Consider the following 14,759-nt stretch of genomic DNA (forward strand, 5'->3'; position numbering starts at 1 on the left):
TCTTTCCCCAACGCTGAGCTCTCCCAGGTACTTCTGCTCTAGCCTGTCCTGATGGGAGGGGGAAAAAAAGATCAGAAGCTAAAAGCCACTTGGTTCAGTACCACAGGCCAGAATCCAAACAATTATTCTTGCACCTTGAGGAGGGTTTGCTGTGCTCTGGGAGTAGATCTGATAGTGGGCCAATTCCCACAGCAGGGCAGTTTATTTCCCTGAAGGCTTTGAAGTCAAATTTTTGCTGACCAAGGTATGAACGGGACAGAGACTACAAGGTTTAGAGGACATTATTTACTGACCAACAGGAAGGGGGTGGGAAGATGAGCCCACGCCCCACCCCCCTCCCCATCTGAGCCACTTGTTGCCTGTCCTCTGCCCTACTCTGTCCTCCTCCTGGGGGCTATTAATAAAACTGAGCCCTTCTATGGTTCTCATAATAAATACATTCAGCTGGGGGAGGGGGAGAGTTCTTGGTGCTGTGTGAAGGGCAGTAAAAACATGGGAGTCCTGGGTTTTCTCCCAGCATCAATAACAGTCGTGATCCTGGCCCAAAGGGGTTTAGTCCCCAGTCGGGGGTTTTTATTGTCCCACCTCATCCTGGGGTCTCCTTGCCTCGCTGACCCAAGGACCCCGACAGCACCACAGTGAAGTAGGACAGAGGCAGGGCCAAGGAATCCCATCTCCAGGCCTGCCTACCACCTGCCCTTTGCATAGTTCCAGCGGGAGTGTGAGGGAGATGGTCTTGGGGGGAATCACTCCCATGAAATGTTCATGGACCAAACATGTCAAAAACCAGGGAACCCCAGGCAACGAGAGGAGGGCCAGGGCAGCCACATCTCATTCTGGCAGGCCTGGGGGGGCTCAGTGTGCGTGTGTGACCTTGTTTATGAGCATGTATGGGTGTGAGCGAGTCTGTGAGGTGTTCGCAGAGACGAGGGGGGAGAGCCCAGTGCCCTGAGCCTGGGGGTCATCCCGGAGAGCTGGGGGTGGAAAGAGAGCTGGACGGGATCAGGCAGGCTGTGTGCACCCCCGAACTACAGGTAACCCGAATGTGGCTCTGGATAAAGGAGGAAGTGAATCACAGAGGCCCATGGCCCAGCACGCTTCCTCACAGACTGCAGGGGGCTGCAGTGCTGGGCCTTCTCTCCAGCCCCGGGAGGGGGACAGGGTCTATTCCGGTGGCTCCAGTCACCAGGACAGCTCAGCACGAGGCAGCCCGTGGGAAGCAGACGGCGAGCAGCCACACCGCTGGAAAGAGACAGGGACTCCCTGAAAGAGCAGCCCTGGGCCAGAGGCCCAGCCTGCATGCCCCTTGCTTCTCCTCAGCTGTGGAAGGAGAAGGGTGGGGAATTCCAGCTCCCTCCCACCCTCTCTCCTAGGACTTGGGGGCAGTGAGCCTCACAAGCAGACCTACCTCTCTGTAGCTCACTCTTTGAGGTCACAGGTTCTGCAAAGGGTGGTTCAGGGAAGGCTAAAGGCCTGGGGGCCTAGACCCCTGACCAGTGGCCCCATTAAATCGTTTGGGAGGATGGGAGGAAGTTCTGCTCTGTCCTACAGGACAGTGATGACCTAGACCCCTGTGGCAGGAGTGGAGGGGCAGGGCTAAGGCCTACTAGGCTAAAGGCTTGGGTTCTGCTGAAGGGAAGGTGTTTGTCTGGAAGTCAGCTCTCGAGGCTGGAGGGGCTTTAGGGCATGGGAGTCTGGTGGGAGACGGGAAGGGAAGGGAAGGAGCCAGACCAGGGGGCGGGGCTTGAGATCAGGGTCTCGGGGCAGGGCGGGAGCAGCTTAGACGGAGCTCTCATCCAGCCTCTCCACCAGCTGTGTGTGCTTCCGCTTCTCCAGGATTCGGCTGAGCTCCTCGGTGAAGGAGCAAGGCAGAGTCGGAGCCCGGTCCTCGCTCTGCTGCAGCAATACGTAACTGTTGCCGTTCATCCTCCTCAGGCGGCTGGGGAGGGCGGCCAGCCCATTGGACAGCTCCGCTGGGGGAGGCGGGGGCGGAGGGGGGGGAGGCGCTGGGGTCCCCTCCCCAGGAATTATCCGAAGGCCACCGCCTTCAGGGCCTCCTGCCCGATCGGTCCCCTCTTCTCCTTCATCCTCGTCCCCCGGGCACTGACCAGAGACGGTCTGCAGCTGGACGGCAGAGCCGCCTGCCCGGCCCGTACCTCTGGCCAGTGAATATTTGCGGCGACGGCCACTCCCTCTAAGGCAGACCACGTAGAGGAGCATGGAGGCCAGAACGAGGCAGAGGCCACCCAGGGCCGCAATGATCAACACGTAGAGGAGGCGAACGTCCGGACTCAGGTGGGCACCATGGGAAGGGGGGGGCGGGCCCGGGGCCAGGGCTGGGGCGGAGAGGATCGGTTGCACCGTGAGGCCGTAGGAGGCCAGCAGAGTGCGGAGCCCATTCTCCTCGGCATAACAACTGTAGTGGCCGCTTTGCTCCGGCCGGGTGTCCATCACCAACAGACCATCCACACCAACACGGTAGCCATCCCTCCCGTCCATCAGCACCCGGCTCCCATTGAGTAGCCACGAGGCCCGGGCCAGATTGGACGGCTGGTCACAGGGCAGGAGTACATCGTCCCCTCTCAGCACAGACCGGTTCCTGGGTGGCAAGTGTGGTCCTGCGGGCAGGAAGGAGACGAAAGCCTGGGTGCTGGGGCCCATCCACAGCTGCAGCTAGCACTGCTTGGGAAGGCTCCCGGGATGAGACGCTCCCCGAGTGGTGCCCATTCCTGCAGCACGGGAGGAGGGAAGACAGGCCTCCCCCGGCCCCCTACCTGTATCGGCGCCGCCCTCACAGCCTCGGTTGCCTCTCTCCATGTCTTGGATCAGAGCCGTCCTGGGAGAGTGCAGGGGGAGGGAGCATGAGCACGGGGCGCAGGTCCCAGGTTCTATTTCCCCAGGAAGTCAACCCAGCTGCCAGCCCCCCGGCCCCCGGTACCTGTTGGGTGCCACGGCGGCTTCCCGGCAGCCCCGGCCCCTGGGATCCCAGCCACAGTAGGGGTCCCGGGCCAGGATACAATCGTAGCAGGAGCTATACCGGGAGCAGCGGGACAGCGGCATCTGGACAACCCCTCCAGGGGCCCCCACGTACAGGCTGTGCTGGGGCCAGAAGGGGGCGGTCAGTAGCAGCCTCCCGCGCCCGCCCCACGAACCACACATCTCCTCCTGCCGGCGGCAGTGCCCCGGGGAGCGGGGAGTCAGGGGTGGGGGTTACCTGGGCAGCTGAGATGACCAGGCTCTCCACAGGCTGCGGCTCCAGGAACGCCTGGGCTTCCTCGATGATGTGCATACCCAGGCCCAAGACTACGGCTTTGTGGATCCAGCCGTCAACTGAGAGAGTTTGGGAGAGGGAGCGAAGTCAAGGCCCCGCCTCCTCCCCCCAGGGGCTCGGGAGGACGCTGTCACCCCCGCGCTCGCACCTGTCCCCAGGAAGAGCACGTCGTAAGTCGGACCAGCAGGCACCGTGACGGGGGTCCCCACCAGCCGAGTGTAGCGAGCGTTGCGCTTGAGCAGGAGGGGCCGCCCTCGGGCCGGCCCCACGCCCCGGGCCATGAGCGGGTGCAGCTTCACAAAGTCCAGGACCGGGGAGGGCAGGTCCTGGGAGGAGTTGTAGCCCCGCCTTCGAAGGCCGTCCGTGATGCACTGTGGGACAGGAAGCTGAGGTGAGGGTCTCCCCTTCTGCTAGACACCCGGGCCTCGCACAGATGAGGAAACTGAGGCCGAGAGAAGGAACGCCTTGCTCAGTTTACAGACATAAAGGGGCGAGGCTAGAATTTGAACCCGGGTCTTCGGATGCCAAATCCCTTCAAGCTCTTCAGCTCTACCAGACTGCCATCTCTCTGTGGCCCAGGCAAATGGCCCCGCTCAGGGAAGGTGGGCTCTGGAAGAGCAAATGGACCTTTCCCTGCCCCTACCCCGGGGTCCCTCGAGAAAACGGAGGACTAAGTAGGGCAGGGTCCATCCTCTCACCGAGCCTGGCCGCGGCTCTGGCACAGCCCCGTCGTATCGACCCCAGCGCCGGGTGCCGTCCAGGTACTCCATATAGGGGCCAGAGAAGGATGCCTGGATGTCTGACAGATCATAGCGGCAGATGGCCGAGGCCTCCAGGGTCCTCCTAGGGGGTGGGAGGAGGAGATTCAGACTGGGCCCTCCCCTGGGCTCTCCGGCATGTAGGACAAGAGCTTCCTGCAGACTCCGCGGCCGATTGGCCATTCCTGCCACTCGCTGAGCCCCGACACTCTCAGCTGACCCAGGTCAGCATGCTTGGAATTCTCCGCCCCCAAAAGTCCTCGCGGGCCACCCAGAAACCCAGCCCTGGGGTCATCCTGCCTCCCAAGCCCTCTCAAAGGAAGTGCAGTAATCTGGCCCAGTTCCTAGGCTTCCTTCAAGTTGCCTTCCCAACTACCCCTCAATTCTGTAATTTTAGGGTTCCCAGCCCCACTACTCCTCTAGCACTAACCATTGAGCAGCCAGGCTAAATGCGGCATAGAAGCGCGTGTGGGCCCAGGCCCCCCCATCCAGGCTGCAGACACTGCGCAGGGTCTCATATAGAGGGACGTGACACGCCAGCCGGGCCTTCAGGAAAGACGTCCACTTCTTCTGGAGGATTTTCTTCCCACCCAGGTCGCCCTAGAACCAGGGGAGGGGCAGGGGGTCTGGAGAATCCTTCCAGCCCAAATGACCCCACATCCTCCTCCAGTCTCAGAGGCCTAGACCTCGCTTACCTTGCACACTCGGGCGACACGGGCCACCCGGTGCCCCCTGCTCTGGGAGAAGCCGCTGCCTTCCTCTGTGGCACGTTCCGTGAAGAAATAATAGACTTTGTCGTCATCTCCCACAGTGCTGGCCTCGCTTTCCCGGATGAGGACGGAAAATACGAACTCTGCATCTGGAGGGGCAGAGGCCTCCTTGGACTTCCCCACCTCTAGACATCTCTCCCAATAAACCTAACACCCATGAGGCTAGAATATTCTGTCTGGGTCGCGGGCTTGGGATGAAGGGGACCCAGCCAGGCCTGAAGCCATCAAGTCAAGGGAGAATAAAGGGGAACACGCCTCTCCCCACCCCCGCCCCCTTTCCCCTCCCTGTCTATCCATCTCCAAGTTCTAGCCCGCCCAGGCGCCTGCAGTCTCTCAAACTCCAGCCAGTCCCGGGCCTCCCCAGCCTTGGTCTCATGGCCTTCCTAAGCCCCCTGCTCCCTGAACAGCCCAGCACGGGCCTTGCTCCCCTTACCATTGAGCCAATGAAGGGGGGACTCCTCCGTTCGTAGGGAACGGGGATGGCGGCTCCTACGAATGTCAGGTATGCTCCGGAACTCGTACCTCGTGGCGGTGTAGAGGCCTCCATCTGGGGTCAGGGAGACACCAAATGTGGGCTAACAGAAGGGACCAGGGGATGGCATCAAGACCCACGGAGGGAGCGCTCGGCAGAGGCAGAGCATGCCAGAACACACACACACACACACACACACACACACACACACGCACACACACACACACACACGCATGCACACACGCACGCGCGCACACACACGCACACACACACGCACACACATGCATGCACACACGCACACGCGCACACACACGCACACACACACACGCACACACACGCACACACACATGCACACACGCACGCACACACACACGCATGCACACACGCACGCGCGCGCACACACACGCACACACACACACACACACACACACACACACGCACACACACACACGGCACCCACCGATGATCAGCCCGGTGTAGCCCCTGGCTGGGTCGTAGGGACACTTCTCCTTCCCCTCCTCAAAGCTACGAGGTAAAGTGAAGGCTTCGGAATCCTGGAGAAAGACAAACAGCTGAGACGCAGGCGGCGGACGGGACCCAAAAGCTAGACGACAGCCAGGCCGCAATCCCGGGGCCCCGAGCCTGGAGTCTCCTCACCCCAGCGGAGCAGGGAGGTCAAATCCTGCTGGGAGAGGGAATTAGGGAGTGACCCCTGACCAGTCTGCAGGGGCCTCCCGGAACAGGCGAAAGGCGCTGGCATGGGGGGGGGGAGGGAGCCTAGGGCTCAGTTTGGCCTTACGATGGCAGCACAGAGAGGCTGGAAGGCGTGAGTCCCACAAGCATAGAGATGGGTCGCATTCAGACGCTGCAGGAACCGGACATGGTTGAAGCACTCCGTCTAGAGGGGTCAGGTTAGAGGGACAAGGGTAGGGAAGGGGCATGAGTCCACAGGCTCCTCTCCGCCCTTCTACTCCACTAGAATCACCAAATCCAGTATCTGCTCATTGCCGGTGCCATCATACCCCGACTGACAGGGTCACCGTCCGAGGAAGGAAGGTCGGCAAAGCAGACCCCAGAATGAGAGTCCCCCACTGATCCCCTCTGTGACTTCTCTCCCCAAATTTTCCCCACTAGTGGACTTGTTATGATTATTATTCTCTCCCCAATACAGGAGAAATAACATGAGAGCAAATACTTACAGGATCAACAAATATTTACCCTCCTTTAAGCCCCCTGGGTTATTACCCCCAAAAGATTGCAATTACAGAATAAAAGCCAAAGATTACTGCCCATGACCCCTCCTCTCTCAAGCACAAGACACGCTTCAAGGCCCTACACTAAACACCAGCTGAAAGCTTGAGTACTGTAATGAATCTTGTCCTACAGTTACCACACTCGAATGAATTTGTTGGAACAGAAGTCAAACAGCATTGCTAGGCACTTCAAAGTAACACCAAAAAAACAGAACTTGCAAATTGAGGAAAACCCCAAAATTGGTCTCTTTTAAGTGCTCACACCTAGATATGAATATGTTTTGTTGTTCATCTCCCAAGCAATTATGATGGACGGCAAAAGCTGACCAAAAGCGCAATGATCCTCTCAGCAGGTCAAGGGTACTAACCTACAACTGGCTTTATTCACATTAATCGTATCTATGGCAGAGTGTTGTAGAAACCTAGTAAATGATCACAGAAGTCGTTGTTGTAGTAACATCACAAGAGTGCTTAAGTGATTGGATAATATCCCAAACTAATTGATTATATGTGTGTTCCAAAAAACCTCTATGATAAATGCACCATGGCACGATGGCAGAGCGCCGTGTGTGATGCCTGCATATGTGGGTTGAATGCACGGGGTTTCTCATCGCCTTATTCCGACGGTGACATCACGCCTGGGGAGATACGCCCTGGGTCCTCAGAGAGGTCACTGGATGGACCTCTTTATCCTGGTCCTGCTGGACATTCTTGACCACACCTATCCCCATGGCTTCACTTTCCCAGTTCTTCTGCCTCTCTGGAGCATTTATCTTAGTGAGTTTTTGTTTGTTTTAAACTCTTACCTTCCTTACTAGAATCAATACTGTGTGCAATGGGGTTAAATGACTTGCCCAGTTAGGAAGTATCTGAGGCCACACGTGAACCCAGGACCTCCAGTCTCTAGGCCTGGATCTCAATCCAATGAGTCACCCAGCTGCCCCTATCTTTCAATATTCTTTTTTAAAAATATATTTTATTTTTTCCATGGTTGCCTGATTCTTGTTGTCTCCCTCTTCTCTTCCCTCCCCACTCCCAGAGCTGACAAGCAATTCCCCTGGATTATACATGTATTAGTACTCAAATCCTATTTTCATATTATTCATTTTCATAATAATCTTTTAAAATCACAATCCCAAATCCTGTACCCATACAAACAAGTGATAAATCATGTTTTCATCTGGATTTTTCTTTTAATATTCTGATAACTATATATGATGATAATTATCCGATATATATGATAACAATATAATTGGTTTCTTTTGAAACCTTATGCATTTTGTTTCATGCATTTAGACCTATTCCAAGGTGTCCAAAGACTTCACCACACTGTCAAAGGCATCTGTGATACAAAAGTTCTGAAGCCCCGCTCTCCATGTTCCTTCCAACCCTCCTCTTCCCCTTCCCCTCTGTCCCAGGACTTCTCTTCTCCCATGATGCTTTGTCCCCAGGTGATGGCACCCACTTCACGGCTAACTTCAGTAATTATACCTTGCTGATTCCCATCCCTCTGTTTCTTTAATCCCAAAGACTCCTGAGTTCAAGACTCCCATATCTGTTAAATACTGCCCCCAGACAATCTCACGACACCTCCAAATTCATCATCTTCCCTCCTTGAGCTCCTGCCTTTGTCAATGCCATTCCCATCCCCCCAGTTACCCAGACTGACCATGCCAGTGAGGTGGGACTACGTTTTAGCCCCCATATTGACTTGATTGGTCACTGGGTCCTGCCAATTCTATCTCTGTAGCCCCAGCCCTAGCCCAGGCCCTGATCGTTTCTCCAGGCTCATTTCTCTCCATTCATCACTCAGTGAGATATGGCGTGGGAGAAGAGAGAGAGGACTCTTACCTACCTGGTTATTTCTTCCCTTCCGCACACATTCACTCTGAGTCTCCGGGGATGCTTCCCACCGGATCTGTGGGAGGGAAGGGAAGGCATTTCTTGGGCTTCCAGCTCCTTATCCAGGGTAGGGTCGCTTGATGGGGAGAGGGGGCAGCGGTGAGGGTGCTTGGATAGGGACATATAGGGGAGCCCATGGATTCCCACGGGGTTCAGCTGGGATATATGTGGATCTAGATCATGTTGTGTAGAGGTCTGTGGAGGGGCGAGGGGGCTGTTAAATAAGGGCCCCAGTAGTTTGTATATGGATTCAAGATATACAGAGGTCCTGGGAGACTAACCTCACGATGGGTTCCATCTCCGATGTCTTGGGCATTAAGAGAGAACAAAGCCCCACGTGCCCCCACAAGCAACCTCCCTGACGCTTCTTCCAGCAGCAATGTAGAATAATTGTGGGCACGACCCCCAAAGTGTCGGGCCTCCGAGAGCTCTGAGGGAGGCGTGGAGGATGGAGATTAGTCCCCCAAGCTCAACTCCCTTCCAACCTTCATATACGCACATAGTCTACTCCCAGCTTTGCCCCATCCTGTGCCCTTTGCTCCTGTAACAGAGGCTTATTTTAGGGGATTTCCCAAATATTATATTGAATTAATCTGTTCTGTTTTTTAGGTAATGGGAGACACTGTTTTAACCAATTTGTATTTGCTTGTCATTAGTTTAGTAGGAAGAGGGAAAGGTTTGCCAGTGATTAGGTAGGAATGTGAGCAGAATAGTGCTAACACACTACCAGCGTGCACTCCAGAGGCTTGCTGACTAGACCGGGCCGTGTAGGTATTGCTAAAAGTAAGAGGCTGGGGGTCAGGCTGCGGGGGAGGGAATCAGGCTCCGCTGCGTGGTGGCATTTTCTGGGCAAGCCTGTGTTGGCAGAACCGGTGAGTAAACTTGACCCGGCGGGTTTGGGCAGGGGAGGGCCGTGTTGGGGCGGGAGGCCAGCACCAAGGGACACGCTCCTGGACCAGAGGGACTCTTGAAGGTTGAGCTAAGGTGAGAAACTAGAACGAAGGATAAGGCTAGAAAACGCCATTCGGTCTAGTGAGATTTCCTTTTGGACACTGTTAATAGACTCGTCCTGGGTCGTCCCTTGGTCTCTTGCAAATGAACTCTAGAAGAGCTATTTTTATGGCCTGAAGGGGCTGACGGGCACAAAAGGAGCAGATGCCACCGGGGCGTCCATTCCTAGTGGCAATGGCCACGCAGGAGCAATGGTTATTAGCCATCCGTCACAGATGATCTCTGGGTTCAGGGACTAAGAAGGCCACGGACTGAGGGCCTCTGGATGAGGACAAGAACTTGGGGGAGTTTAGATATTAATTAATAGAGAAGGGTAGGCCTAGGGCAAGGCCCCTCAGGGGCAGAAGCCCCCAAGACGCTCACCCTGGTTCAGCCGGTGCCCCGGACTCCCTCCCTCCCTAGCCATCCCTCTCTCCGCTCCTCAGCGGGAGGGGGTCCCCTTCACCTTCATAAGGGATAGTTGTCCTTGGCGTGGCGTCCAGCTCTCTGGCCGGTCTCCGGGGCGGAGGCCCAGGGGCAGAAGAAACCATAAGGAGGCACAGCAGGAGGGACCCGAGCCCCTCCCACATCTTCCTAGGGGGCCCAGGGACAGCCTGGACTCCAGAGAGCCCCCAGGAGCCTCCTCGGTGGGGGCTGGGGAAAGGGTGAAGGGGAAGCCAGGGACAGGGAATGGGTGTCACAAAACCATGAGGGGTCACAGTCCAGGGAAACCAGGGCCCTGGGAATCCTGGCCGCGCTCAGGTGTGTCCTGGCTTCCTGCGATCCTGTGTCCACAAAACAAGAAGGGAAAGCCCTGGGTCTTCTCCTCCACACGTAGCCTCATTTTCTCAAACTGTTCCAAGAGTTCATTCTACCCCCCCCCCCCATGGCTCCATGTGGTCTGTGAACCCTCGCCACTGGGGTGGGGGGTGAGCGCAGCCTCTCCTCTCCCCACGGCCACGCTTCGGGGTGTCCTTTGGTGCCCGGCTCTCCTTTTGCTCCGCTTTTGCTCCGGATCTTTCCTGCTGGAACCTCCGGCCCCTCATAGAATGCCAGAGCAGAAGGAACCCTCCAGATTGCCCAGTCCCAGAGACAAGAACCTTGCCCAGAGCCAGAGCCAAACTGGAAGCTTTGTGCCCCCGTGTGGGGCTGGGGCGACCTTTACCCCTTGGTGCCTCTCTGAATGTGCCCAGGGCAGCGGCCGGAGCCTCCTGTGCTCTGCAGACCCGCCGCTCCCCCCACCCCCGGGGGCAGGGCCTGTGTGCTTTTCTTGACCCCCGTAACCGTCTGTGTCGGGGTGCTTCCCTGGGCCCCGGGCTCCCCCCCATACACAGCTGTTTTTCATAGTTAAATGTTTTCCTTGGCTCCTGACTCAATCTGTACCAAGTGCGGCTTCCAGGGCAAAGAGCAGCAAGGTTACGGCAGTGGGGCCACACGGCGTGCCCAGCTAGGCCAGGTTCGGGCCCAGGACCCGGCCCTCTATCCCCAGAGGCCCCTGGCTGCTTCTCGCTTGGCGCCTGAGGAAAGGGTTTCCACGCTTTACTACAGATGCATCTCTTACTCCTGCTTAGCCCACTCGCCATCCTCCACAGACAGACAGAGATGACTGGAGGCTCACGTGTCTGAGAGGTCACACGGAGCGGCTTCCTTTCCTCCTGTCTTGGCCCCTGCATGGGTGTGGGCGGTAGCCATCCTTGTCCCCAGACCACTGCCTGGATGCCCGCTGAACCATCATTAAGTGGATAGAGAGCCAGGGTCCTGGGTGCAAATCTGGCCTCAGATAGTTCCTGGATGGGTGACCCTGGGCAAGTCACGTAACCCCCATTGCCTAAACCTGCCTGCTCTTCTGTCTCCGCACAGATACTAAGATGGAAGGGTAGGGGTTAAAAAAATGGTTGGCACCCCCCCCCCCCCCCCCCCGTGTGCAAAGTGCCCTGTGTCTAATACAGTGGAAATAGAGACTAGGCTGTTCTTAAACTCACAGCCTCCCGGGGAGACAGACACAACTAGCAACAGCATGAGAAGATGGGGCGAGCCTTCTTACCTGGGGGCCTGGGGACTCCAGGAAGGCGTCATGGAGAAGTCGACCTCTGAGCCCGGCCATGAAGCAAAAGGAGACCTTCAGGAGAGAGTGGAGGCCTGGAGACAAAGGGAGGCTAGAGCAGGGCACTCTGCAAGGAGCCGCAGCGGGCACATCCACACTCCCAGGGCCCCCAAGGAGCCTCCTGGGGCAGAGCCTCCCTCCCTGGGGCTGCTGGGGGCTCCTGTGATCCCTATTTTGCAGCTGGAGCACCCCAGGGCGCCAGGTCCACCATGGCCCAGCTAGAAGGTGTCTGAGGACAGGAGACACAAGCAGCCTCGGGCTCTGGGCCTAGCCAGGAATGGGGGTTCCCAGAGGAAGGCGAAGAAGAGTTGGGGTTGGAGGATGAGCTGAGGCCTAGAAGGGGGAGGATCCTTTCTGTCCATTCCTTTCCTCCATAAAACATTAACTGCCCTGTCTAGGAGGGCCTGCCTGGGGGGCTGGGGGGCAAAGGTTGGCCAGGAGGTGTGGCTGTTTGCTGAGGGAGGGAGCCCAGCACCTACACAGACACAGGTGTAGACACCCCTGGGCCCCGGGTGCTGTGTCCCTAAGCACCCATAGAATGCAGCCGGGACAGTCACCGGCTAACAGAGTTCCCTGCAGTTCAGGGCCGGTGGGTGGCAGGGCCCAAATAGCCGTCCCTGGGGGTGTCTCGGGGCTCAGCCTCCTTTCCCGTGTCCTCGCGCTACTTACAGCCCTGGCAGTCTTCGCCTCCCCGAAGGGCGCACCTCTCTCGCCGGAGTGTACCCTGTGCATGTGGCGTTGCCTGCCCTCCCCTGTGCCCCCAAAGCCTCCCCCAGCCTTTTCTTTACCAGGATCTTGGAGCCCCGGGTCCAGTCCCCTCGGGGGAAGAGGGCAGCAGCCCCATCTCTTCCTCCCGGGCTTTGGGGCCTCTCTCCCGTACCCCGCCCCTCCACGTGGAGCTGGCTGCCCCTTCCCTAGCCCATCCTGGGCCCCAGGAGAGCCAGAGGCCCCTCCTGACACCTGGGGCTCCCTCCCCACCTCAATCCCTCCCGCTGCACTTTGAGGCCGTCTTTTCCTTCCGTCCTTTGGGGCTTGGCCTTAACCCAGATCTTGGGAAAGACCCTACCTACTCCACGGCCCCCCACTACGCCCCGCGGAAGCGGTATCCCCGCAGACCCCCGCCCCCGCCGCGGCAGGAGGGCTGGCAGGGGGATGGGCCCCAGGCAAGGGCCTCTCCGTCCCTGCTGCACCTGCTGAGGCTCCACTCCTCTCCCGCCTCCCACCGCAGTCCCGGCCCGGCCCGTGCACCTGCGGCCTCGGCTCCGGGCCCGACTTGGGGATCCAAGCCAGAGGAGGCCCAGCCCTGGAGGTTCGCCCACGCCCCCAGCCCCAATCCGGGAGGCCGCAGGGAGGAGGGTCAACACTGCTCCCTCCCCCTCACCTTTTGGGTCCTAGATCCGGGTCCATAGCGACACGGACATCAGCACTCCGGGTGCACAGCTCTGGCCCGGAGGGGGCGGGGCAGGGGCGGGGCCGGAGCTGGGAGGGGAGGAGAGGCGGGGCGGGGCGGGACGAAAATCAACTACCTTCTTTCCCGCTGGGTGCCCGGGCAGTGACCCGGAGGTCACAGCCGCAGCTCGAGCCACGCCCCCCGTCGGCCTCTCCAGGCACCTTTTGAACTTGAACCCGTGGGCGAAGGGCCTCCTCTGGCGCGCAATAGAGCCCTGGCTTGTCTAGCGTCGGCTCCGGACCACCGGGCTAGTCAGACTTCGAACCCTGCCCGCGGACAGACCGATGTTGGCAGAGGGCTAGGCCCTGACTGAGGCGTGAGGATGAACGTGGCCTTCCGCAGTGCTCTAACCATTCGCTGGTTGTCAGGGAGGAGGTTGGGGCTGCGACCTGCGTTAATAAGTGCCCACCGGTCAGAAACCTTACTTCGGCCAGTCGGTTGTTTGCTCACGGAGCACAGCCCGGAGCCGCATTGGTTCTTTTCTCCCCGGGTTTCTCCAGGGACCTCGCACTATTGTTCGCTTTAGTCTCTGCATCGGAACTGAGCCCCCTAGTGGCCGGCATGGCTTCCTGCACTTTGGCTTAGATGCTCTCCTTGGCTCTAAGGGAAAACTGAGGCACAGGGAGAGGCAGGAGTCTATCGGTTCCCGATTTGCATCTAGTATGGGAGGGAGCTTAATGGTTTATTGGGGGATCACCCTCTCTCCCGGAGGGTTAATAAGGTCCTGAGATAAGATTCCTGGGCCCATGAACGTATTCTCCTTGTAATTGGATTTTTCTCCCCCACACTGGTATCCACCTCAGCTCAATTTGGCTATGTTGGAGACTGACTACTGATACTCGTGTAGGGAAGTCATGAGAGGAAGCCTCGTGTGGAGGGACAGGGCTCTGGAATCCGGGAGCCTGGGTTTGCCATCCTGCTTCGGGAACTTTTCATTAGGGAGACTTTATACTTCTCTTCCACTGCTTAACCTAGGCTCTTCAGTCACTGAGCCTCTATACTCCTGCCCAAACCCCTCCCCCAATTATTCTGTGCTTTAGCTAGTCCTAATTTCCAAAAAGTCAGAACTATCTCCTCCCTTCAAAATCCTCTCTACAAAAACAAAAACAACTGACAAGGCAAAAACTTCCAAGAAGGGCTAATACACCAAGACAGTCCACTCTGGGCACTGGCTGCTAGGAAATTCTTTACACCCAGCCTAAATCTGCTGCTGGAAACGTTTTTCTCTTGTTCTGAGTTCAATCTTCTAGGGCATGGAACAGAAGAAAGATCTGGGCCTCCTTTTGAATGACTGCTCTTCCAATGTGTTAGGGCAGTGATCACATTCCTGTTTTCTTTTTCCCAGGTTCAGGAGTTCATCTGTAGACCTAATTCAGTCAGCTAGGCTATTAGGTAAGAAAAAAGGACCTGAGCACCTCCCACTCTCCTGGAAGACCGACTTAAAACAAAATTCTACCACTTAATTATGCCCTCAAGAAAAAAAAAAAAGAATTCATTTCCTAATTTACCACCCTCACAATCCTCCTTTGTAATAAAAAATGTGTAACTACCCCCTGCCCCCTTCTGGGCCTTGTGCAGTTGGGGCAGAAGATGGAAGGGAAGATGAAAGAGAACCATCTTCAGCTGGTTCTCTATCCACAGGGACACCTAGCTGCCTCCTTGACACTGATTTTTACAGATGAAGAAACTAAGGTCCAGAGAAGGGAAGTCATTTGCTCCAGGTTGCTGAGCCAACATTTGAACACAAGTCTCAACTCCAAATCTGGTGCTCCTTTGATTCTAATGACAG

General features: G+C 57.3%; 1 protein-coding gene and 1 long non-coding RNA gene across 7 annotated transcripts; one reads left to right on the forward strand and one right to left on the reverse strand.

The window, feature by feature from the left end:
- Window positions 1-270: 270 nt before the first annotated feature.
- Window positions 271-14,453, reverse strand: SEMA4G (semaphorin 4G). 6 transcript variants are annotated; one of them, XR_008913515.1, is made up of 17 exons: window positions 13,047-14,453; window positions 11,461-11,535; window positions 9,883-10,201; window positions 8,708-8,856; window positions 8,380-8,442; window positions 6,071-6,169; window positions 5,732-5,825; window positions 5,233-5,346; window positions 4,725-4,888; window positions 4,460-4,629; window positions 3,970-4,114; window positions 3,420-3,642; window positions 3,215-3,330; window positions 2,939-3,099; window positions 2,775-2,836; window positions 1,409-2,618; window positions 271-1,242 (listed from the first exon to the last, which is right to left on the reverse strand). XR_008913515.1 is itself a non-coding variant. In XM_016427832.2 (16 exons), the coding sequence occupies exons 3-16, from the start codon at window positions 10,004-10,006 to the stop codon at window positions 1,780-1,782; spliced, it is 2,523 nt and encodes an 840-aa protein (XP_016283318.2). In that variant the 5' UTR covers window positions 10,007-10,201; window positions 11,461-11,535; window positions 13,047-14,453; the 3' UTR covers window positions 271-1,779. The 6 variants fall into 6 exon arrangements, 4 of the variants coding, with proteins under 4 accessions (XP_016283318.2, XP_016283317.2, XP_016283316.2 ...); XR_008913514.1 differs by having other exon boundaries at window positions 12,902-14,453; XM_016427832.2 differs by having other exon boundaries at window positions 271-2,618.
- On the forward strand, window positions 2,160-4,959 carry LOC130455503 (uncharacterized). Its single transcript, XR_008913516.1, has 2 exons — window positions 2,160-2,295; window positions 3,247-4,959. It is a non-coding gene; the product is annotated as an uncharacterized LOC130455503 (long non-coding RNA).
- Window positions 14,454-14,759: the final 306 nt, after the last annotated feature.

Source organism: Monodelphis domestica, chromosome 1, assembly GCF_027887165.1.
Source record: "Monodelphis domestica isolate mMonDom1 chromosome 1, mMonDom1.pri, whole genome shotgun sequence".
NCBI classification, from domain to species: Eukaryota; Metazoa; Chordata; class Mammalia; order Didelphimorphia; family Didelphidae; genus Monodelphis; species Monodelphis domestica.

Excerpts from the sequence above, each read along its gene's own strand:
- SEMA4G (XM_016427832.2), bottom strand. The coding sequence starts at position 10,006 with ATGTGGGAGGGGCTCGGGTCCCTCCTGCTGTGCCTCCTTATGGTTTCT. Across the intron at positions 6,170-8,379 it reads GGAAGGGAAGAAATAACCAG|ACGGAGTGCTTCAACCATGT; the intron begins GTAGGTAAGAGT and ends TGACCCCTCTAG. Across the intron at positions 3,100-3,214 it reads TGGTCATCTCAGCTGCCCAG|CACAGCCTGTACGTGGGGGC; the intron begins GTAACCCCCACC and ends TTCTGGCCCCAG.